General features: G+C 36.3%; 1 protein-coding gene across 1 annotated transcript; it reads left to right on the top strand.

Annotated features, from left to right (window-relative positions):
- The first annotated feature begins 321 nt into the window (after positions 1 to 321).
- Positions 322 to 25231, top strand: znf185 (zinc finger protein 185 with LIM domain). The gene is made up of 32 exons (XM_088431953.1): positions 322 to 477; positions 1235 to 1283; positions 1780 to 1897; positions 2880 to 2987; positions 3070 to 3090; positions 3200 to 3253; positions 4267 to 4314; positions 4394 to 4465; positions 4556 to 4636; positions 4732 to 4788; positions 5586 to 5675; positions 5751 to 6038; positions 7250 to 7315; positions 7745 to 7813; positions 8060 to 8134; positions 10315 to 10389; positions 10996 to 11049; positions 11239 to 11292; positions 12355 to 12405; positions 12501 to 12545; positions 14641 to 14682; positions 16649 to 16723; positions 16794 to 16838; positions 16953 to 17015; positions 17726 to 17812; positions 18006 to 18053; positions 19863 to 19901; positions 21307 to 21360; positions 21438 to 21512; positions 21600 to 21620; positions 22614 to 22716; positions 24581 to 25231. The coding sequence occupies exons 2-32, from the start codon at positions 1274 to 1276 to the stop codon at positions 24680 to 24682; spliced, it is 2190 nt and encodes a 729-aa protein (XP_088288079.1). The 5' UTR covers positions 322 to 477; positions 1235 to 1273; the 3' UTR covers positions 24683 to 25231.
- The last annotated feature ends 120 nt before the right edge of the window (positions 25232 to 25351 follow it).

The raw sequence follows: 25351 nt of genomic DNA, 5'->3' as shown, positions 1-25351 counted from the left end.
ACAGCCACAACGTACGATAATGCTTAAGATACCTTGCTATTTTGAATCTGTGTTTACATTAACAACGCCGGCTTCCCATTTAATGAGCACCAAGGCAATTTTGTTTCCCGCCGGAGCGGTTGCTAGGCGCCGGCCACGCCTCGGCCCTTGTTGTCATGTCATCCTTTTCCCCCTTCAGACGGTCGGCCGCATTCAAGGTGGCGATTTTGCTCGCTCGATCGTGAAGAACAAAGCGAATACCAAGCAACTGGTATTAGTCACGGCGATGCAAAACCCGGTGCTCCGCCCCACCCGTTCTTGCCCTCCTTGACTGGCTGGGCTTGTCAGCGCTCACGCCCGTACCTGAAAGCTCAAGACACCTGTCACACACTAGCTACGCACACACACACACTTTTCAGCCGGGGCTACGCTTCTAAGTGCCCGTTTTGGATCCTTAAGTGAGACCAGTCAGTTTTTGGATACTTCCACATTTGAAGGGTGAGTGACTGAAGTCATCCGTCATTCAAAGGGTTTTAGTCAGTTTGTAGTCTTGTTTTTGAGTTGTTTCTTTCTTGTTTTTTCTCGCCTCGATGAACTTGTCCGTCCTGTTCCTTGCGTCTCTTAAATACACTTCATTAATCATTGCTGATTTTCTGAGGAAAGGCGTCTTAAACCTTGCACAAATATGTCATTTGAGGCCCGTCTGTGTTTACTTGCTCTAATTGTTGTGGGCATAATCGTTATGAGATACTCAGGGGGTGAATTCACAGCTGTGGGAATTTTTCATGTCCTATTTGCTCAGGGAATTTTACCGTAAGCGATTTGCTCGACAAGTTATTTTTGACCATTCTTTGCAAGTTTTGATTTTTCAATTTGCTTTATTTTGTAAATGCGCTTAAAAGCTCGACTGCTTCAGTTATATTACCCCCCCCCCCAAAAAAAAAAAAAAAAAAACATGACACAAATCATTCTGCTGGAATTTTTTTTTTGTCCAGAAGATTCCTTGTGATGTTTAGTCAATAGCAGATTTTTTTTTTTTTTTTCATTTTGGGAAGTGGAAAGACAGGCTCCTCAACATGTTTAAAGGATGAGCAGGAGGAATTCCTCTCAGAGTATGTTTTTTTTTTTTTTTTTATTTTGGGAGGGAACAAAGCGTGGGAAGCCTGCTTCCTATCGAAACAGTCATTCATTGGTTCATCTGTAGATTTGTAGTTTGTGCCTTTCCATATCTGAATCTGTCGTTTGCATTTTTCAGGTGGCCCGATAAGAACCAGAAGCCAAAGAAGATTGAAAAATGTCTACTGGTAAGTAGCAAGAAAGTGTTTCAACCATTATTGGGCCATCAAAGGGTGTGCCTGTGAATGGCATTGTCTTAGTGTTCTGATTATATGAAAAGGGAACCACTCATGACCACTTTCAAAGGTGTCCCACAGGGGTCTGTACTTAGTGCAATACTTTTCAATAGATGCATCAATAATTGAGGCCATGTTAATTATAATTTTATCCCAATAATTCATACTTCTCCTTGCTGCCTCCATATTGCTCCAGCTAAGATACAGACGCGTTTTAATAACATTTCCAGTCAGCAGTTATCACTGTCTCATAGATACAGGAATTCAGTTATACAGTAGGTCTGTGACCCAATACATACTTGCATGGATTTTCTCAGGGTACTCCAGACTCCTCCTGTTGTAGTTGGGTGTAAAACCGCACTCAGTTGCATCATTTTAAGAATTCTTTCCCATTGGTGTATGATAAATATGAATAAAAATAATGCTGAATCTTTTATTTCCTATTCAGAGGGGGAAAAAGCAACGGTGTTCCGTACCACCAAAGTCAGGACCAAGCTGAAGGATGACTTGAGCTGGATGAACCGCAACAGTGAATCTGAGGATCAACCCCAAGAAGAGAAGCCATGGTAATTTAGATCTGAAATTAATTGATGTAATTATGCCCTTTTTAATTTCACCAGTAAACATCTGAGAAAAAAAAAATCATAAGAGTTTTATTTGAATTCTTTTCATTGTGTTATTGTGGTAGATCAAAAGATTGATATACAACAATAAAAAAAGGCCAAAAAGCTTTACTACAGCATGCTGCATTAGCGTCTTTGTTGCTATCATTAGCTGTGGCTGCAATTGCAGCTGGATGCTTTGCATTTATGTGGTAAACTAAACTTGAGCTGCATCTGAAGTTTGCAAACACCTTCTTACAAAGATTGCATATTACTCTACCTTTATCAAATTTGCCCTCCGGACATTTTTAAAAGTAAAATTTACCACACTGGACTGACACGTTTCACACGCTCTTCCATTTTCATGTCTTCCTTCTGCCCTCCAACCCATAATAGGTTATGCCAAATACAAAATCAGCCAATCAGTGTCCACTTTAGAGTGTGATGGATCTTTGTTTTCCCACCCTCTACAACTTAAGCACAAGAAGCCCGACGCATGTAAACAAATCTAATCAATGTGCAGAAATCATAAAAATAGAGATTAAAATGAGATAAACACCAAGAAAAAAACATTCCTATATAACTTTAATAACTTTAATTAGTTGATCGCAATAAAACTGTGATTTTGACACCCATAATATTAACCCTTGGGTGATTCTTTACATCAACGGCATTTCACATCAAAGAAAAAAATATTGAAAGACACTAGGGAGCTGAAATTTCACCCAGATGATGACAACATGTCAAAAGTTCAACATGGCATGGCCACTTAGTTATCACACAACTAGAAGTGTGCCATCTTTAGCTCTAATACTACAAGAATGACGTGGAAGAAAATGACCCAAAAATGGTCAAAATACTGCATTAGGGTGAGAAGCATGGTGTCTATACAACGTTTATGTTATGAGCTGCACAGATTGAAACAAGTCATTGTGCATTCATGCAGGTTGGCTGAACTAAGGGCCCGGCGTCAAAATGGAGCACAAACCAGTCCTGTGTCATCACCCACTTACGCGGCACCACCACCGGCACCGCCCAAGACTGACACTGAAAAGTAATTGACTATCAAGTCACAATTACACTTGGAAAACATGACATAATTAAGTGCTGATTTCAAATCTCTTTTTGGAGTTTAGATCATCTGGATTCATGATCAGGTAAATTAGACACTACTGCAAATATACTGGAACTAATCAAAACAATTTCGGAATAACTTTTTGACAGTGAGTGAAAACGCTCGATTTGTATTTTTTACTGTTCGTACAGAGGGGTTTTCAACAAGCCTGCTTCATCGACTACAACTACTACCAATGGAATTAGGTAAGGATCGCATACAATAGCAGTTAGTTGAAAAACAAACCTAAAACAAAGGGCCTTATCCATTTTTTTTCACAGCCTTTATTTTTTGAAAAAAACAAAACAAAAACAAAAACAGAATTCAGAGTAAGCATTGTGATCTATTTTGGACATCAGTTTGTCCTTTAAAGGTAGAAATTTAACATATATTTTTCGAAACATGTAGCTTCAACAAAAAAGCAACACTAGCAATACTAAGCTAGCAGTATTAGTAATACAAAGCTAGCATTACAAATGTATACAAAAGCTTCTTTGTTGGTAGGCTGAGTTATTTGTAATGGAGTGTTTCTATAAAGCCAAATGTAACAAGTCTGAGGTTTTATGTTTTAGAATATTAACTCAATTAAATCTCAAAGTTAAAAAACTAACCTGTCGAGAGGAAATATTGCTAATTTCGTATCGTTTCAGAATCCTTGTTTCCCGCCGTCATTTCTTCTTCTTTTTTTTTCCCACAGATAATTTCACTTACTGTACATATTGCTGTCGGGTTATACTACGTTTTGTAATGAAGTATGTTGACAAAATGAATATCCCCCTTCAAGGTTTCTAATGGAGTGCTTACTAAATGAAATGTCTATTAAGTTTGAATAATTTCAGGGGGAAAAGAGAAAAAAATGTTGGTTGAAATACCTAATGTCGTCTGATCTAATCTAGTCAACTTTCTTTTATTTATATCTTTGGTGCCCATCAAATTGAGTCAAGATTTTGATGAAAAAAAAACAAAAAAGGTTAAAAAAAATACCCACCTCTCTAATTTTGTTTGGAAGAACATGTGTAAGAGCTTTTTTTTTTTTTAGTCATTTTTGAGCAAGACCATTCCTACAATTCAGCAGAAAGTTCAGACAATGCAACATATGTTTTTCAATGTAGTGACATGATGTATTTCGTGAAAAAAAATCCTTTCCGCCAACAAAATTGTTTACAACTCTACTACTAGATCTGCTCTGTTTTCATCATCGTGTGCTGTGTTTTAACAGCGGCACATCCAAAGTCACCACAAGACATTCTGAGAACTACAAGAAAATGTAAGCCCACTTTTCAGTTGGATTGAGTTGCGAAGATGCGCAAATATGTTACGATGAGATATGTTTGTGTGGTCCTTAGCGCTCCCCACACGGTGAAATCGTCTACTGAGAAGGTGGACAGCAAGATTAGCAGTGAGGAGCAGTTGAAACGGTAGGACATGGACGCATACGCACACATTGTCCAATTTAAAGTTTACCTGCTGACAGATTGCCTTAACGCCACCGTGCCTTCCTTTTCTAGCACGACGTTTGCAAGCAAAGTCCTGAACAAATCTGCAGCCAGAGAACGCTCTTATGTGCTCTCGGCCGCTAAGAAATTTGAGTATGTATGGATTTTCTGTAGCTTTGGGGAAAAAAAGCGTTTGCATGTTCTGCTCTTATGAGAAATCTCTATGTATTCCCATGAAAAATACACAGGGCTCAAGCAGCTGAGAATTCAGTGGATAAGGAACCACCACCATATGTGGCAAAAAGGTAACAAGTACTAAAATTGTATTAAGATTTATTTAATTTTTTACTTTCTTATACTCTAACCATTTACAGCAGTTTTGGATTATATGCAACTACCTTTTTCTCATGTTTTGAACTCTATGGCTTGTGATCCATTTTGTCTCATCTGCAATTTTTTTACCCCCTCGGTGTCAAGTTCGACCCAATTTGGGCCATTATTCTAGACCAATGCTTTTCAAATAGTGTGGGTGGAGGGATGTATGACCCCATTGAAAAGGCTTTGATTTTGTCATGTTAAGTGTAATTGCAATAAAATAAAGTTTTTCATACATTTTTTTTAGTTTCAGGCACTTTGATGCACAACAGCAAATCCTAATTTTTATAAGCAACAGTTAGGTAATGAAAGTAATGAAAACATTGACTTGGATGTCACTACTTAGCACACAACCTAAAGCGGGTGTGTCCAAAGTCGGTCCACGAGGGCCGCTGTCCTACATGTTTTCCAGGTTTCTTTTCCTGACACACCTGATACAAATGATCAGCTCATCAGCAAGCTCAGCAGAAACCTGATAACGATCCTGATCATTTGAATCAGGTGTGTCAGGAAAAGAAACCTGGAAACCATGCAGGACAGCGGCCCTCGCGGACCGACTTTGGACACCCCTGACCTAAAGTCTGTTTGATTAAAAACAAATAATAATAAAAGGGTAGATACATAGTAAAACATTAATTAAGCTTAATTTGTTCAATATGACAGTGTTCAAGTTTGTCTAACAGCGATTGTACAATTTGTGTTTGTTGTGTGTGTTTGAAATGTGCAGGGCAGAGATTGTAGATGATCCCCCTGTGAGCACTGCCATCCCCATCACATCTGTCACATCTGTGCCGGAACCTGCCAAGACACAAAACATGTAAATCCTCAGCCGAGCGTCTCCTGGTTTTTCCCCTCCCTGTCAATTTGTCGCAATTTATCATCTTATTTCCAGAACCACCTCCAGTGTCAAGACATCCGTCGTCACTGTTGGCGAGCCCCCGAAGGTGGAGGTGGCTCCACCCAAACCCGTAAAAGAAGACCCGCCTCCGGTGCCTGCTGTGAAAAAGGACCCGTTTGAAGATATGAAACCAGACAGCGCCAAGGTGGCCGCCCCCCTGCCGGAACTCATCGCCGATTATCTGCACGTTGTTTCCGCCCATTCGGAACGTGACGATTCGGGAGCTGCCGACGGTCATCTCGTCCCGATCAATGAAGAACCAGAACTTATTGAAAATTCAAGGTCAGAAATTCAAGTTTCTACTATATACTAACGTGACATGAATCGTCAAATATTACGATTAGAACTCGAGATCGACCAATATGCTTTTTTCAGGCCCTATGCCGATTATCGGTAGTCAAGGACGCCGATAACCAATAATTAAAGCTTATATTAATTTTCGAGGAATTAAAGAATACTGTATTTATTGCAGTAAAGAGTAAAGGAGGGTCTAAAAATGGCCGGCAGTATGCGGTTACTTTGGGCAATTAAGTACTAATGTAATAAACTATTTAGGTATCGAAGTACTCAAGTAACAATTTCCTAAGGTACTAAAATCAATAACGTGAAGTCATAGGTGTCGAACTATAGCCCTCGAGGTCTGGAGTTATCAAATCCAAAGATTTTCCGCACTATAAGGCGCACCTAAAAGCCTTAATTTTTAAAAAAAGCTGAAGGTGCGCCTTATCAGGTGCGCCTTATAAATGGATCAAGATTGCGATTGGGATCCGTAGATGGGGAATGAACTGATAAGATAAGCTTTACCTGTTTCTTTTGTGTGTTTACAGTTGAACAAGGTTGCTCATATTGACATTGAGTTATTACGCTATTGAGAGTTTAGAGTTATAATTTGAGTTATTATTGTTATTACATTGAGTATTACTATATTGTGATTGAAAAAGTTTTAAATATATGTTTTAAATATATGGAAAACATATTTAAAGATGTCATTAATTGAGGGTGCGCCTTATAATCCGGTGCGCCTTATAGTGCGGAGAATACGGTAATCAGTTAGTTGACTGAATAGTGCCAGCCATTTTTAGATACTTCTTTAGCCAAACTTGAAAACAATTTTGAAAATATAAATTAATATTTTTTTAAAATGTACCTGTACATATGGACGCTTAAATACACGTAAAAATAGGTCTATGGGATTGAAAGCGTTAAAAAATAAAAACATTGTAACAAAAACATTGTAACACGTATAATCAAATATATGTTGATTATACTTACTAAGCCTAGCAGGGGTACTGAAAAACTACATTTAACATTTACTTGAACTTTCAAATACCCACAACATAACAGTACGGTTAAACTTCAGAGTATCACATAAATGGTTAACTGTGCAGCTTTTCAATGGCATTTCGGAGACATGCTTGCATCATTCCTTCTCGACAAATGTGCCAAGGAGACTTTGACCTGGAATTCCATGCATTTCCCTTTTATCTTCGCAGCTCCAAAGTTGAAACGCTCACCGCTATGTACGAAAACCTCATTCCAGACGACTCCGACTCAACCAGGTAGTGAGGCAATTTGTTACACTTTGTTACAATTTGTTCACTTATATAGCGCTTTTCTACCTTGGGTACTCAAAGCGCTTTACACTAACTAGTCATTTACCTACTGATGACGCAGCATCAGGAGCAATTGGGGGTTCAGTGTCTTGCTCAAGGAAACTTCGACATCTACAGTATATAAATAAATAAATAAATAAATATATATATATATATATATATATATATATATATATATATATATATATATATATATATATATATATATATATATATATATATATATATATATATATATATATATATATATATATATATATATATATATATATATATATATACTGTATATGTATGTTTAGCTGTGAGATTACCATGCCATCTGATGAGATCATTTTTTTTTTATCTTTCATTTTCTTTTCCTCATTTCCATTTCAGCTTGAAGGATGATGAGCCATGGCTGGCAAAGGAAAAGGAAAGCTCAGCGGACACTCGCTCTGAGGAAGGGTACACAACTAACAGGACTTTCTCATTCATTTCATAGCAGTGCTGGCATCAGGACACATAATGGCATTTGGCCACCGCGCTCACTTCAAAGGAGTCACATTTAATTTACGGCTGGCTAAAAATACCTGTCAAGAGTTAGATCCAAATTAGACATGACTGAAGAGATATAATATGTGTGTGTGTGTGTGAATGTGTGTGGGTGTGCTCCAAAGTAGGTTAACTGATCTGGTTCCTTAATGTCGATAGGAATGAACAGGCTTCAACTCAAGAACTCCGAAACCATGAAGCAAGAACAGAGGATCTCTTGAATCTCATTTCTGGGTTTGTAAAATACACTACAGTCAAATGAAAGGCATCAACATTGTTTTTGAATGCAAACCACAAGGTGGCACTGTTGAGCTACCAATGCAATTGTGTTGCAATCCCTCCCTTTTCTCTGAAGTCTGTGGCCAGTTTACTGCTTTCATGCTCCACAACAAATCATATACAAGAAAAAAAAAAACGTAACAGGACATAACGTTACATTGCGGGATATGACATTGTGTTTGACATTGTTGCGTAAGATAACGCGTGGCATAACGTTACGTTGGGTAATGTTACATTTCACACTGTAAATTAATGGCAATTTGAAAAGGAGCGAAACATGAAATTGGGTTCTGCACATAAGAGTGAAGTATGTGTGGTTTACAAGACACATTTACAATAGTTACTAACTACTTCAAATTTTAGCAGGTAATGCACAAGCTCTGAATAGCTATTTCTTGCAGAAGCTATGTATGTTAAAAATGCATCAAAACTGATTTAAAATAGTATACATTATTGTTCTCTGAACATTATGCTCAAGATTTATTTTTCAATGAATCGAACCTTCATTACCTTTATTAAATAAATCTAACCCTTAAATCAGCTTTATTGTTTTAAGTTAGATTGAAACTAAAATCAGTCATAATGGTTGAAAACGATCTAGAGTTTGTTTTTTGTTTTGCCTTCAATGCCCAGCCCTAATTTAAAGGGACGATGTGTAAGATTGAGACCATTTTTCACTATGGACAGCAGGAGGTGCTGCAGGTGCTGTATTGAACATTATCCATAGCTATAACAAACCTGAGGAGTGCCCCTCCATGTAATATCATTTAACGATAAGTAGACCTACGGTTATATTTAAAACATACTGTTAGTCATCAAGAACACATTTATTTGAATATTTTTTACATTTATAATCATTTAACTTATTCATTTTTAATGAAAAACATATACATTTTACACAGTGTCCCTTTAAGTATTGATTTATTACTTCAGTATCTGGGATTTAATGTTCAGACAAAAAAACCATGAAAGTACGCATCGAATAAAACATTAAGTTTCTCATTTATTGAAAAAAAAATCAGCTATGTTTTATACTTTATATTACAAAAATCATCTCGTGCATATAATATAATTTATTGATAACTAGAGCGCCGATTATATTTAAAACATACTGTTGATCATTAAGAACACATCTCTGCAACTTTTTGAAATTTATAATCATTTAATTATTCCTTTTAAATGAAAAACGGTCTAAATCTTATACATTGTCGCATTAACGTAATGCAATGTTACGCAATGCTATGTCGATTAACATTTCACAACATAATGTAACGTTACTTAAAACAACTTTCATAATGTAACATTATTCAGCACAACGTTACACAACCTAATGTTATTTTACATTACATACATGGATAACATGTAGTGTCATTATGTTATGTAATGCTATGCTATGTTGCATATCATTATGTATAGTGGTGTCACGTTATATATACCTTACATAATGTAACATAACAGTGTAGTGTTACACTACATCATGTTACGTGACTTATGCAGCATAGCAGCATTATGTTACGTAAAGTTATGTTGCTTGCAAAATACGCTGCATCATTAAATATCATTATGTCATGTCACATTACGTTACCCTCTGTTGTTACGTGACTTATGTAATGTAGTGTTGCACTACATCATGCTATGTTACTGACAGAAAATTATGTTGTGTGGCATTACATTACGTGATGTGTTTTTGCTTGCAAAATGCTATGGTATATTGAGTAACGTTAAATGGTAAAAGTAGTCTTGTAATCATTATGCTACCCAACATTATTTTACGTTATATTGTGTTACATAAAGCTGCTTATGTAACATTATGTAGCGTAACGTTACATTGTGCAGTTTTATTTTTCCTTCCAAGATAACATTATATAACATTATATAGCATAATGTTATGTTAGGTAACATTAAGTATCGTTAAATTGGAATTGGAATGCAGGTATCGTCACGTTACCCAACATAATGTTACATACCGTTACATTACATTGCGTGACCTAGCAGCATTCTCGTCCACCGAATGGTATGCGTGCTTAGCGTTTTTTTTCCCAATCTCACTTCCTGGGTCAGTCCAATCTGATTTTATTTTCCCTTACTATTGTTATTTGCTTTTTATTCTTGCTGTTATCTTTCCGCCGCTGCAGTCAAGAAGAACCCGAAGAACCCGTTCCCCCCAGCCCCGTACTTTGGAATCCGGATCTGCACACTGAATTTGAAAGGTAAAAGAAAAGCCTTGAATAAAAGAAACTCACTTTTTATTATGCTCCAAGTAAGTGCTTTCTTTGTCGATGGCAATGTTTACATAATGTGCAAGTTGAATACCATCCGGCAAAGACCTGCACTAACTCAAATGAATGCAATCCAAAAAAAAAGCATGCAGAGAAAGAAATTGTTGCAAAAAGCCTTGGCTCCCCATCTGTGTTTATTTGATGCTGAATAGCAGCATAGTAGAATTATAGAAAGGTATTTGAAGAAATTACACCGGCTGAAAATACATTACAGCCAATACCTTTTACTAAAGCCCATTAATCTTCATTATTCCATCACCGTGAGCTATAAATTCACACAAAAGATTCCAGAACCCAGCATTTTGAAAACGAGCGCGACATTTTATCCGCACGCCTGAAAAATAGAAGAGAATGTTCTGTTCTGATGAAGTATGGCCACGTTGTTTGTCTCGGCCAGCCTCAGATACACCCAGTTACACGGAAAACAATCCAAAGTTAGATGCAATCACACGACCTCCTGGCAGGAAATGCTTTCTGATCTGATAACATGTGAAATAACCTCTTGGCGACTCTGAATGATGTCTCTCTTCCCGCCAGCACCACGGAGACCGTCACAATAACCAGCCAAACTGTAACCATTACCGAGAAAAGGTATGGCAAGTACACAAAGATCCAGTCGGTCCTGGTTTGCAAGCTACTCACATAGTTACACGTCTGCCAGTACTTTCAATGTAAATAGTGCATGAGAAGAACCGCAGTAACCTTTGCTTGCCCTCTTTTCTCTGCTCATCACGTCATTCATGCGCATCCTTACCTCTCCATCTCGCCATCACCGTGCAGCGAGGAGCGTGACCCCTCAAGCTCACGTGTGACCACCACAGTGACTGAGTTCAGGTAGTTAAATTTGCTTTTACTGGGCATGTTTGCTTCAATGCGGTGAAATGTTCAGTGACGGGTTTTTTTTGGGTGCCGTGTTTTCCACACTACAGTATAAGGCGCACCGGATTATAAGGCGCACCTTTAATGAATAACCTTTTTTAAAATGGTTTTCATATATAGGGCGCACCACATTATAAGGTGCATAGAATAGAAGCTACAGTAGTGGCATTATGCATACACTAGGTGGATTCATTTCAATCAGAAATGAAGAATAAAGAAGATTTGTGGAAAGTACTATCTGAAAGATGGGGAAAAAAAATGCCTCGATTATATTAAAGATATAAATATTAAACCTAATTTATTTTAAATCAAATTGGAACGAAAAAACTTTCAAATATATTGTTTTGTTGATTTAAAAACTGTTTCTGGATTTATTTTTTAAAATAGCTGGTTGTTATAAAACTTGTTGTAATTGTAAAATTGTATATAATACATTTAGAACTGAAATGCAGAGGTAAAAATTGAAGAACTTACATGGCGCTTAAGTAATCTTATTCATATATATATATATATATATATATATATATATATATATATATATATATATATATATATATATATATATATATATATATATATATATATATATATATATATATATATATATATATATATATATATATTGTTTTAATTTTTCCAACGTTTTTTTTCAAATTCGAATTAAGAAGTATTTAAAAGTGGCTAGTATTAAATGAGCTCATGGTCATTTAACTTAATCCATTCCAAAGACGCATTTTTTAGTGTTTTCAGAGTACAGCTCTTAAATCACAAGTACTTATTTGTGTTTTTCAAGTGTTACGTTAACAGGGTCTGAAAACGTCCGGCAACGAATGGGTGAATTTCATTCATCGTCGCATCTCCAGCTATTTTTTCCCCTCATAATCGCACGGCATTAAGCCCTGCTTTGTTTCTGTTTACAATTCATACGGCATTACATCTTTCCATTAAGAGTCAACGTGACACCCGACGCCTGGTGCCAACAATTGAGAGTGAAATCAGTGTGAAATTGTGTTTCAGCTCGGCTGATCCATTTGATCCGTACCCGATAGGGACCACATCCCCAAACAGGTAATCATATTGGTTTGGGAGCTGTGACACTTTTGCAGCCCTCGTCATGCATAATGCAGCACAATGTGATTACCAGTCCCTTTTCTTTCCCGCAGCTCCTCTGACCTGCTGCAGCCCCTCTCAGATATTTCCATCAACAGGTACACAATGGATCACACAAATTCCATCTTCTTCTATTGGGAGTTCTGTTGGTGCTGCTCATATGAGCGGACAAACGTGTCATTAGGCCCGATTGCTTGTGTATTGTTTTGCAGTCGGCTGCTACCGTGCTTCAATGTGTTATCGCAAAAAGTGACAATTAAATTGACTGTTTACAGTGGAACCCCTAAAAGATCGTCACGATGCATTCCATTGGTTCACTGATAATCAATAACGCGAGGTGAAATCATTAGTTTCAATGTCACTGTTGATGTTTTGCTGTCATAAAACCTGCAAACCTTGCAAAGTATAATGACGGAGGTGTTCAAACTAGGGACTGTTTTTGTCCAACATCTACATTTTTGTGGCACATACTTAAGATGCATTTTGACACGGCTCGCAGTGCTATTTTAAAAAAGTAATCAAAAAGGTTAGCCTTAACTCTGTCAGTGACAAGCATTATCGGAAAAGGCAACGCCGAGAGTGCCAGACGACTTTTAGCATTTTCACTCACCTTTCAAAGCCGACAGAATATTGTGTTCTATGTCTCTGTAAAAATGGTTGGTATCATATGAAAGATTTATTTCCATTCCTTGCTTTGAATTACAATTATGTAATGTATGTGTAGTAAGTTTGACTTTCTTCCCCAATGTGAGCTACACTGCCCTCCAGTGGTCAAAATTAATTGTACAGTGCTCAATTGGCTTTTTTATGAAAATAAGCACTAGTCAAGGGTGTCAGCTACCCTTTCATAAAAAAAAAAAAAAAACCACATTTCCCAAGATTCCTAAGATTCACGCAACGTAAGTATTCTAAAATTTTAGCACTGAAGCATTGGCACTGAAAGAGGTAATAAATAGTGCAAGGTCAAATAGTCTTAATTACACATTGTTGATGTCAAACATGTACTAGCTCACAACTATATTATTGTTGAGATTAGCAAAGCCTTTTGACAGAGGTGGCACTTTTGGCCCGCCATCAACATTTTTGAAGCCCGTTGCACGTACTAATAATTAATTTTGACATGGTCCGCAACGCTATTTAAAAAAGTAATAAAAAAAAATGTTGGTAATAAATCACATATTGCTGTCAAACATGCACTAGCTAACCACAATATTATTTTTGAGATTAGCCAAAACGTAAAACAGAGGTGTCCAAACTCTGGCATGGGGGCCATCTGTGACTCGCCGTCCACAATTTTGCTAACGGCTGCATATACTAATAATACATTTTGACACCGAGTCCAATGCTTTAAAAACAAAAAAAAGTAATAAAAAGTTTTGATGGTACGTAGTGTAAAGTAAAACTATTTGTGTCTGTCACATTGTTGCTGTCAAACATGTAGTCGCTAACCACTATATTATTGTTGAGATTAGCATCTACATTTTTTGCGGCACATGCTAAGAATACATTTTGACATGTACCGCAATGCTATTCAAAAGTCATAAAAAGGTTTAATGGTAATACATAGTGAAATAATTAGTGTCACTGTCACATTGTTGCTGTCAAAATCATACTAGCTAACTACTATATTATTGTTGAGATTAGCAAAGGTTTATGATGGTGGCCTGGGTCCATTTTGGCCGCATATACTAAAAATACAGTTTGACAAGGCTCAAAATGGTATTTAAAAAAGTAATGAAAAGGGTATAACAGTATTAAATAGTATAAGGTGAAATAAATAGTTTCAATGTCACTGAGTTGCTGTAGTTTTTTCCAAGTAACTATATAGTCATTGTGTAATTGCTTGTGTGATTATTTACCTTGTTTAATAAGTTAAAATAAAACAAACAAAAATACTTAACGTGGGTGTTATTTGTTACTCTTAACGAGTATGTGGAAAAGGTTTGGACACCTCTGCCTTATGATATCTACATAATAAAAAATGAGCAGCCAGAATCTTTCCTATGACCACAACCCCCTCAATATTCTTTATATTTATCATTTACTGCATATTTTATTTTGAGTATTTTTTTAAGCTCATATGTTTTGTGGTAATTGCTATTCATTAATTTTATTATAAAATCTCACAATTTTTCACGACATTTCTCCTTTTGGTTTTAGTTATAATTTAATTTGAAATATTTTCTTCCTCAGTTCATCATACACCTTGGTGGAGAGGAAAGAGCCGGAAATCACGTATGTATCTACGGCAAACACGACATCCTTTATCCTAGTTCATCCAATAGCTCCACCAGTTATTAAACGCGCATGTCGTTGAACTATCACACATTTTTACAACGTGATGGCATGATTTAGCAAATAATTTGAAATGATTAATGGACAAAATTACTTCAGGCCATCAGTTGATTAAATATGTTTTGATGGCTAAATTAATCATCTTAGCATATCAGGACTCAAAGCAAAGTTAAATTGCTGTCCACTAAGGTGATTTCATGTTGATTTTTTTTTTTTTTTTTTAACAAACCAAACAAGGTTTTGGTTTACAACTACGAAAACCAAAAATCCATTCACACATTTTCGAAAGTTCCGCGGCCGGTCTCAGCTGACTGGCTGCCAGCCAATCATGGGCCACATTTACAAACAGCCCTTCTTACAAAACAAACTGCAATTCATTCCTCTCTGCTTAGTGAAAAACTTCCGGATTTTTTTGGGAGAAATTTTAAGAAAATATATTAAATGATTATGAGGTTGTGATCAAATGCTATACTTTTGAGAATTAAATCAATCAATCAATCAATCAATCAATGATTGATACTCTTGAGAATTAAAAAAAATAGAACAAAAGTTGAACCTTAGATGCAACTTTTTTTTTAAATTGACAACCTGCTACAATTTTCTTTTTTTTCGTAAAATTTAAAAAAAAAATCATTAAAGTGTAATACAAAACCAGCTTTTTCCCAATTAGAGATGACTTTATTATTGTTTTTATTGTATTGTTTAGTGATTAAAAACTAAAGAAATAAACAATATCACATCAAAGCGGTGGATGTTTAACTATTATCATTATAAAATATACAATTTTTGTTTTAAATCGCTATAAAGTTAATTGAAAATCTGTCACAATTTTTACAAATTTTAAACTAGAAGTGGAATGTTACAAGTAGGCCTGTCACTGTTGAATATTTTTAGAAATTATTATTTTGTCGAATATTCTATTAATCAAATTAAAAAATATTAAAATGCATTAAAAAAACATATTTTTTCCTATTTAGCGTTCAACAATTTGTTGTATTGTTTTGTAATTAAAAACTGAACAATTAAACAAAATCACACAGGTTGACTATTTTTGTTCTAAAAGATATTTTTTAAATACATTTTGATAAGTAGTAGTGAGTAAAAATGGAGTGTTACAAGTAGGGCTGTCACAATCAAATTAATTTTTAGAATTTATTAGTCTATTGGTCTGCAACAATCATGAGGATAAGCGGCCAAGAAAATGTATGAATGGATAGATCATTCTTTTATCTATTGTATCGATTAATTGGAAAAAAAATCATTAAAGTGAATTACAAAAGCATCCATCATCCATCCATTTTCTAGAGTCGCATATATTTTTTTGCAATTAAAGTTTATTTACCGTTCATTGTTGTTTTGATATTATTGTTTAGTGATTTAAAAACAAAACAATTAAGCGATAGCACGCAAGATAAATTGGGTCCAAACATTTTGAAACTCATAATTACTGCTTGGCTCATTGTTTACCTAAACTAAAAGCAAATCTTTGCAAAGTTCTTAGTTTGAATTCTTTCATAAAGGACTACAAAAATCACAATAATTGTTGACAGGCTCGAATAGAAGAATGTGCACAATTTTATGTAAAATGATAGCTCTGTACGATTACTTGATTATAGAAATAGTAAAAAAATGTAGACACAAAAAACATGCCTCAATTTTTTTTCCATTCACTATTTTTTTCATCAATCAACTCCATAATATGCTCACAATGTAATTTGTTAGTGGTGCATTATTACCGCCCTTATTACTCTACTACTGCTATATTGTTTTCGTTTTATTGCCTACCTTATTATTTGCTCGATTATGGAACGTAGTCTTGCTCGGGGAACAGATTAAGTATTTCATTGTGTGGTATTAATATGCATATGACAATAAAACTATTGAATCTCTTTTTTGTGTGTGGTAGGCTACCAAGTAGGAAGAAGCAGGTGTTGGAATCGCTGGCGGAGGAAGTCATCCCCATCGACACCAGCACCACAAGGTACTCGCCTTGGCCCGGCAAATCCATTTCTTCAACAACGCACTTATTTCGTCCCTCGACTCCTCTCCAGCCTAAGCACTCACCGGTGGGCGCGCACGTGGGAAACACAAGAGAGGTGATGACACACTTGGATTTACCACTCCATGCACCGGGCCGTGTTTGGCTCGGCCCTCCTCCTTCTGCTCCCATTACGGACTAAAAGCCTTTCAATGTATTTGCTCTCGTTCAGGCAAGAGTCTCCAGGAGAAGGCCAAGGGGAGGAACAACAGACTCTGGTTATGTTTGAGAGAAAGTAAGTCACCTTTGGAGCGAGGTTTGTCGAGCCAGAATAGATTGAGCAATGGCGCTGATAAAAATAGGTCATGTATCACATATAGATTTGTCAGGACCTGCCTTTTTTTTCTCCTACAAATGGGTACAAATTCCGCATCCTCTTTTCAAGGTCACTTTAGTATCGTTATACGGTAGGGCTGCACGATTTTGGCCAAAAGAAATAATCACGATTATTTTGGTCAATATTGAAATCACGATTATTAATCATGATATTTCATCATGTTTGGTCAAATTATTGCCCTTTTTTTTAAACAAGCAGTATGTAAACAAGACTTCAAGGGTTTAACATCTTAGAATGATAAATTATTACATTATTAGTGATGTATTGCATGAGAGTCTTGTTCAAGCGAGCGCTGGTGTCTCGTGTCTTTAGTATACTCCAACAATTTTGCCTTTTTTATCCTGAATTTTCTTTTGTAACTAGAGACAATAATTTTCCGAAGAGGCGTTTTGGAACCTGAATTTTTCGTAACAAGAGAGATTCGGAAGTAGAGGTACCACTGTAACTCTAACGCTAAGGGTGGAGAGAAAACAAACAAAAAAAAAAACAGTCTTTGGCTATGTCCCATTGAAGACATAGCATAAGCCTGGGAAAGTTCAGGACCAGCAGAAAGGGTTATTGTTTTTTTGTTTGTTTTTTTTTATTTTATTTTGTTGCTTTTTTTCTAGGTCCAAAGAAAATGACTCGCCATGGGACAGGTGGACGTCCCCCTCCGTTTATACCATCCCTACACTGGAAGAAGAGGAAGATGAGAGGTAGTCATTTCCTCATGGCGGAGCTCATTAGATGCAAATGAAAGTCGTTTTTTTTCCTCCTCCTTTTTTCGCCTTTCTAGCAGGATTTATAAGTGTGTGGAAATTAAGAGGCTGTCAAGCATTTAATTGAAAACAAGCTCAACCTAAGTGGAAACTTAACTTACATAATGCCCGCATTTGATGTGTTTTGTAGCCCAGGGGACTCGCAGATGCACACAGTCACTACCATCACCACCATCAGGTAGGAAATACGCGTTTTCTGTGGGAAATCAAATCTCAGATCCAATTTGGCACTGTTTTTAACTCTGGTTGGATGGTACAAGTTTGGAAAATCCAGTACTAGTAAACAGAAACCGAGATTCTCATTCTAAACACTACTTAACCCTTGTGCAGTATTTTGATCATTTTTCGGTCATTTTCTTCCACATTATTCTTACAGTCTTTTATCCAAGGGATGGCACACTCCTGCTAGGGTGACAACTAAGTGATTATGCCATGTTGAAGTTTCACATGTTGTCAGCCTCTGGGTGAAATTTCAGCTCCCTCGTGTCTTCTTTCAGTGCTTTTCTTTTGATGTGAAATGCTCTTGATGTAAAGATCAAAACATTGGACAAAATTCCACACAAGGGTTAAAGTAGTGATAGGAAAATGAACCTTAGACTTCTGGACCACATTTGATATTTTTTGCTCCCCTAGATGGCACTCTTGCTTTAAAGATGCAGTAGAAATTTAATATGTTTCCATCACTCTAGCGAATTACTTTTTTTTTAGTCTTCTAGATGGAGCTTGTTATTTGAAGGAGCTCCATCTTAGAGAACTAAAAATAAATAATAATAAATATAAGTGCTTCACAAGGCTTCATTTTCTCATCACTATTTTAAAATAATCTATTTGAATTAATACTTTTAAAAACACATTTTATTTTACTTTCTGTTGACCATAAGTGACATCACATGTATTCAAGGCTCAGGCTGGGACCAATCATGGCTCACCTGCTTGAGAGGTTTGGGCATGTGACACCCTGAGCCATGATTGGTTGTTACCTCAGCCCTGAGTACTTGTGATGTCAGCAAGCAGATAAATGCATTTTTAAAGGTATTCATTGAAGAGAAATACACTTATAATTAAATTTCTTAACCCTTGTGCACACACTTTGCAAACTATGAACATAGCATTTTTTTCTAATTTGTAAATGCTTTTAAAGGCGTAATAATTAAAATTATTTATGAATATTATTTTTCCTTCAATGACTCAAATTGTCATCATTGGCATCAGTTCTATCCATACATATATAGGTTAAATTTATTAACACCCTAATTTTTTTTTCAAAATGATATGGTCTTTCTTTGTAGTCTGCGACGGGATGATGACACTTTAAGTCATAGCCATTAACTGGTCTCTACTGCCACCTACTGTCTTGAGGTGAAACATAAGTCAACAAAGAATTTTCTTTTTGCTGACATAATTTGGCCGCCGCTCAACAGAATGTTGCAAAAATCGCAGGAAAATCAATGCAATAAATCCTATTAAAATGCATCTCAAAAGGTTTAATTATAATGGTTTTGTATGGTCCAAAATTTGGACAATAATATTTTTTGCACACAAAATCTTGTACGTCCAGCTGCAATCAAATAGAAATGACAGAATCGATTCGTTTGGAAGTTTTACTTTTTTTAATCAGCTGTTGGAAATTTCAGCTCCCTAGTTTTTATTTCACATTGACTTTTTTTACGGTCATAACAAAAAAAAAATCTAATGAATTTCCATAATTTGTAACATAATGCCACAAAGTTTAAATATTCCTCAGACGATTTTCCAGATATTTTCTGCCTTTTTGCTACTTCAGGTTGAAGCAAACTCAGTTCATGATCAGGTGACAGAATTGTGAAAGTGACCCACTTGGTCAATAAATCTTTGGCCCCCGTGGAGAAGACTTAGAAGAAAAAAGAAGCAAAAGAAAACAAATCCCTGTTTACTGGAACGTGTCCAGCATATTGACTGCTCCAGCCGACAGCGAAAGTCTAATCCGGCTCTCTCTTTCATATTCCAGGGAGACCTACGGCGAACAGGAGGGGCCGACGATGGATCGGTGAGTTCATGATCTTGCCAAAGTTTACTCTGTTTGCTCTGCTGCTCCTCTGGTTTGCTCTAACGCGCTTGCAGTCGAAGCGCTTTTATCAGTCTGGCGAGGCTGAACAACATTGGTGTTGTTTATGACCATCATGTTTGCTTTTTAAGGACATTTTACATGTTCTCTTTTACACATTAACATTTGAGTCGGTCTTAAATTGAACATTTAATACCGAGCCACTATGCTGTATATTGTTTGTAGTGGCAGGTTATATTCTCGGATCATGCGGTGCTTTTTGCCAAGTTATTTCCTTTAGTTTTGGAAGCTTATGTGTTGATTTTGTCTCTAATGATAGCCTACTAAGTACTAAATCAGTAAGTGTTTTGGTCATTTTTCTATGGGAAATTATCCCTTACTGCCTAATGTGCGTCTGCAAGAAAGAAAACGGTGGCAAAAACATGGTGCCGGCAGAGCTTTGAGGCGGATATTTTTAGTCAACCTGCTTTTAAAGTTGGAAACCCGACTTGGTGGACTTCACCATTGGAAAAAGCTTGACAACCACTGCTTTAATTTATACACAAAAATCCAAGCGAGCATAGAAGCTGGACTCAGAAACTAAACTTGGAAACTGGACTCTGATACTAGACGGCAGCAAGACCCCACAACTAGACCCTGAAACTATACCCGGCAACTAGACTCTTGGAAACTATACTCGGATACTAGTCTCAACAACAAGACTCGGCAACTAGACTCAGCAACTACACTCAGAAAGTAGACTCTGAATGAAACTTAGAAGATAGCTGAACATGACAGCTTGGGAGCTTGATGTTCTGAAAACGTGTCACTCAAAACTTGATCTTAAATCCAGTCATCAAACACATGCCATAATAAAGGACTGTAGCTACTATAGTGCATGGCAAATAACATTTCAAGGAATGACCAGTCACAACAGCAAATACAGGACTTGATATGACTAAAGTGATAAATACAGTACATAAAAATAATAAAAGGTGATAGCAAGTTCAAATCACAATGTCATGCGTGGTTTGGTGTACCACTAGGTAGAATCCTTGAACCACTGTCGGTTATCACACTTTAAAAAACTAATGTAATTAATAGGTGAAACACAACATATTTCTTCATATGGTTAAGGCCTAGTTAGAGTGGTTAATCATTTCGTTCAAAGTTTCTCCGACACAATTACAATTCTTCTAGATGTCATATTCCCGATGCACATTAGAGGTGTCGCTTTGTCAAGCGCCTGGCCATCAAGCAGCGCGACATAAACCGGCGCTGACAGAAAATGATTATCTTTCTGAGCTGCGCTGAGCGACTGCAGCGTTGCGCGCGTGCGTACGCGTGCGCATCATCGCTGTCAGCCGTCAGTGAGCGATGAGACTAACGATGCCCCGTCTGACACCAGGACCGTTCTCGTGGAGACCCCGCGCACCCCCACACCAGAACCCGACATCAAAAAGTGAGACTCATTTCAATCAGTGATGACTAATATCCATGTTGTCTGAAGTCATCTTCATCCCGCGACTTGCGTTTTAGGCCGTTTGTGTACGTGAAGGAATATGTGGACACCACGGAGTTGTCCTCCCATAATGCCATAGGTTCGCTCAATAGGTACAGTATGTCTTATTCATGTTATTGATTAAGAATAGTGCTGATGAATGATTTTGGCTCACGTTCTGATTGTGGTTTGTCTTCCAGCTGGTCCCCCTCTTACTCCAGGTAATTACCTCCACCAAGGAGTCAAACCTCAGCTCAATTCACAGAAAGTTACGCATTGGTATATATTTAACATTTATAGCCGTCATTGGCAGTGAATGAGGTAAATGTTCTTTCAATATATGGTTGATCAAGTCAGTGACTAACTGACTAAAAAGTAATGTATATTTATTTAGATATGCCTGTGTCGTTAATTGACCAGCAGAATTAACGCATTCACCGCCAGCCAGTAAAAATGACGTCTGTAGCTGTCATTGGCAGTCAATGAGTTAATAGGACGAATAACCAATGAAAAAACTCACTCTTATTTGTCGGAAAAATTATTTCACGGGGCTACACCAACCTTAAATCCAAGGCATTTCACATCAAAGGAAAAGCATTGAAAATATGGTGCGACAGTAGATGTATGAAGCCAAAATAATATTACTCTCAGACATATATTCTTTATCCTCCACAAAGAATGGCTAATATTTTATATATATATATAATATATATATATATATATATATATATATATAATATATATAATATATATATATATATATATATATATATATATATATATATATATATATATATATATATATATATATATATATATATATATATATATATATATATGTATAGCGTATGGCAGGCAACCCAAACCTATGTTAATTAGTTAATGCGGGTAAAACTCCAGGTAAATACATCAAAATTGTACATACATATTAAAAATTTGTTGCAAATGAGTATAGTGCTACTTATATATAATATACATTTGAATACAATTGAATACCATCATAAATAAAATGGTCCACGTTGTAAGGTGAAAAAATGTAAGGCAGTGACGTCGTAAACCGGGGGTCCATGTACATATATATATATATATATATATATATATATATATATATATATATATATATTTATGGTGCAGTAGTACATATACAAAGGCATGTATTCTTTATCCTCTGCGAAGAATAGCTAATCTTTGCGTGTATGTGTGTTTCCACGCAGCTCCCCATCCTCCCCCTGCACGTACTGCGGCCAGCTGGTGGGCAACGATGCCAAGATCACCATTGAGCACCTTAACATTAACTGCCACCCGCATTGTTTCAAGGTACTTTTTTTGCCATTTGCTATCCTTCCAAAACTGTAGAAATGCCCCTTATCCATCTTTCAAAACACGTTTTTAAGAGTAGAACGAACAGTCTTTGTGTTTTAATTGAAGTAACATTCAAAGTATGAATCAATCAATAATAAGAATTCTTAACATAGTTTGTAAAAGACTGGCAAGAGAGAGAAAAAAAACATATCTTTTTGGCCAGTGACTAACTGGAGGCCCAGCTGGTTGCTTAGCAACGTTCCGACGACTAAGATTCCAGCAAGAGGCACGTGCTGCGAAATACAAATATAAAAACGCATTGTGCCACTTAGAAACTTCTCCTTCAGCTTTCCTCCAAACAGGCTTTACCTTCTTATTTGTTCATAATTCATGATCAGGTTTTGATTATTGTTTGACTTTGTGTTGACTGGAATTAGTAATTAATGGATGAATGCGGCCTGGCGGATCTGCAAGTAGATGGGCTGCAACAATGTGGGTGTGTTAACCCTCCTGTTATGTTGTGGGTCAAAATGACCCGTTTGACATTTAAAGTTGAATTTAATTTTTCAGTCTTGGCTTAAATAATCAACATATCTTTTAAAAATGAGAGTTGAATGAATTTTAGTCGCAATCCAAAGAACATTATTGCATTTTCTCATGGGTGGGTGGGGTCACCAGATTTGTTAGTTAGTGGGATTAAACACACAAAAAATATTTTATTTACATTTTTGCAACATTATTTGATGCACAAAACCTGAATCTGTCTGCCCCACAAAATATATACTTTTTTTTTTTTTTTTTTTTGCATTTTCAACTTTTTTCAAATGACCCAAGAATATTATATCTGTTTTTGATGGGGAGAAAATGTAGTTATACGTTTTGTTAGCAGGATTACCCACCATAAAAGATTTATTTATTTATTTTTTCATTTTTACATTTTTGACACTTTTACAATAGGAAAAACCTGGGTCACAATGACCCCAAAATAACATTTCTATTTTTGTGAGCTAACAGGATGGAACACAAACAATATTATTTTTTCACATTCATGCTACTTTATTTTTGATAAGTAAGCAAAACTGGGGTCAAAATGATCCAACAATATTATTTCTGTTTCTGTTAGCAGTATGGTACATAAGAAAGTAGTTTTGTAAATTAATTTTACAAGTATGGCACTTTTTTTTTTTTTATAAATAAGCAAAACGCTGTTCAACATGACCCACTGAGGGGGGGGGGGGGTCACAAGGTATGTAAGTAGCAGGATTACACATAAAAAAAAGAGTTTTTGAGTCAAATTGACCCAGGATGTCCTTATTGTTCCAGAGAAACAAACGTAACACACAGATATGTATGTATGAACTATTACCTGTTTTTTTTTAACTTTGTGAGTGGGTCTCTAATAATTTTTTTTAAAAAAAGACACTTTTTAATAAGTGCACACACCTGCGGGTCATTTTGACCCAGAGACATTATTGCCGTTCCTGAGAAATGAACGCACGTCACTGGTTCAAAGAATACAATGGATTTGGATTACACACATACGCTCCGGGTCAAAATGACGCTGGGACATTATTGCTGTCCCTTGCAAACAAACATAACTGAAGTGTTAAAAAATATGTATGCTTAAAAAAAATAAGTTTACTTCTTCCAACCCTTCTCCAGTATTTGACCATTTTTGGGTCATTTTTCTTCCACATCAAGAAGACACCGGGGAGGTCTTCTTGCAAAGATCAAAGGAATGGTCAAAATACTCCACAAGGATTAAAATGGTTATAATCCGCAATGATTGATAGAGTAAATAATCATTTCGTCATAACGATGCATAGAAATGTGTGTCCAAAGCAATTTTTGTAAGCCCCTCCCCCTCGCCGTTTTCCAGTGCGCCTCGTGCTGGAAGCCGATGGGAGACCTCATTGACAACATGTTCCTGCACGGAGGCAAGGTCCACTGCGAAAACTGCTACTCGGCAGCCTTCCATTGATGGCGGCGCCTCTTCATTTGCATTTAAAGTGAGAAGCGGCCTTCTTCCACCAACTTCGGAGCGCTCGGATGCAGGAAGGATGGAGGTTTAGGGTGAGCCAAGAGACTGTAACGAGCAATAAAAATAATTACTTTCCATTCTTTTCACGCAAGATGAGATTTTCATTGGCAAAACATGTTGGCGCTCTTCTGCCCGCTGGTGAAAGTGGAACTTCAAGGATTTGTCTGCACATTAAGCCTAAATGTATTCGGAGCCAAATTTCGGGTAGAATTTTTCATTTGTTGAAGACGTTTAAGAGGAAAATGCATTTGACATTTCCATGATTGTTTGTCCAATTCCAATTCAAACGCCTACTCAGTAGATGCATATTAAACGTTCAAATTGCTGCAAATGGAATTCAATAAGACTGCCATTATGGGGTACACTATATTTATATTTACAGTACGATGCTTAAACATGACTTTGAAAGTGATTTAAAAAATTGTTCACTTGTCTGATGTTTATTCACAAAATAAAACATTTATCCTGGTATAAAAATGTGACGAATATTATTCTTGGAGGATAAAAAAGGTGGAAAAAAAATTGTACTACGTGAAAAAAAAACAAAAGATTGGCATTACAAATGGTTAGAAATTATAGGAATAAAACTAATTAAGTCTAGTAAATAAA

Source organism: Hippichthys cyanospilos, chromosome 13 (genome assembly GCF_059441005.1).
Source record: "Hippichthys cyanospilos isolate Australia breed blue-spotted pipefish chromosome 13, RoL_Hcya_1.0, whole genome shotgun sequence".
NCBI classification, from domain to species: Eukaryota; Metazoa; Chordata; class Actinopteri; order Syngnathiformes; family Syngnathidae; genus Hippichthys; species Hippichthys cyanospilos.
This window is presented reverse-complemented; position numbering and strand designations above follow the sequence as displayed.

Bases quoted from the DNA above. Each gene is read 5' to 3' on its own strand.
- znf185 (XM_088431953.1), top strand. The intron at 4,315-4,393 runs GTAAGCCCACTT...TGTGGTCCTTAG, and splicing joins TCTGAGAACTACAAGAAAAT to CGCTCCCCACACGGTGAAAT. The intron at 11,050-11,238 runs GTATGGCAAGTA...ATCACCGTGCAG, and splicing joins GTAACCATTACCGAGAAAAG to CGAGGAGCGTGACCCCTCAA.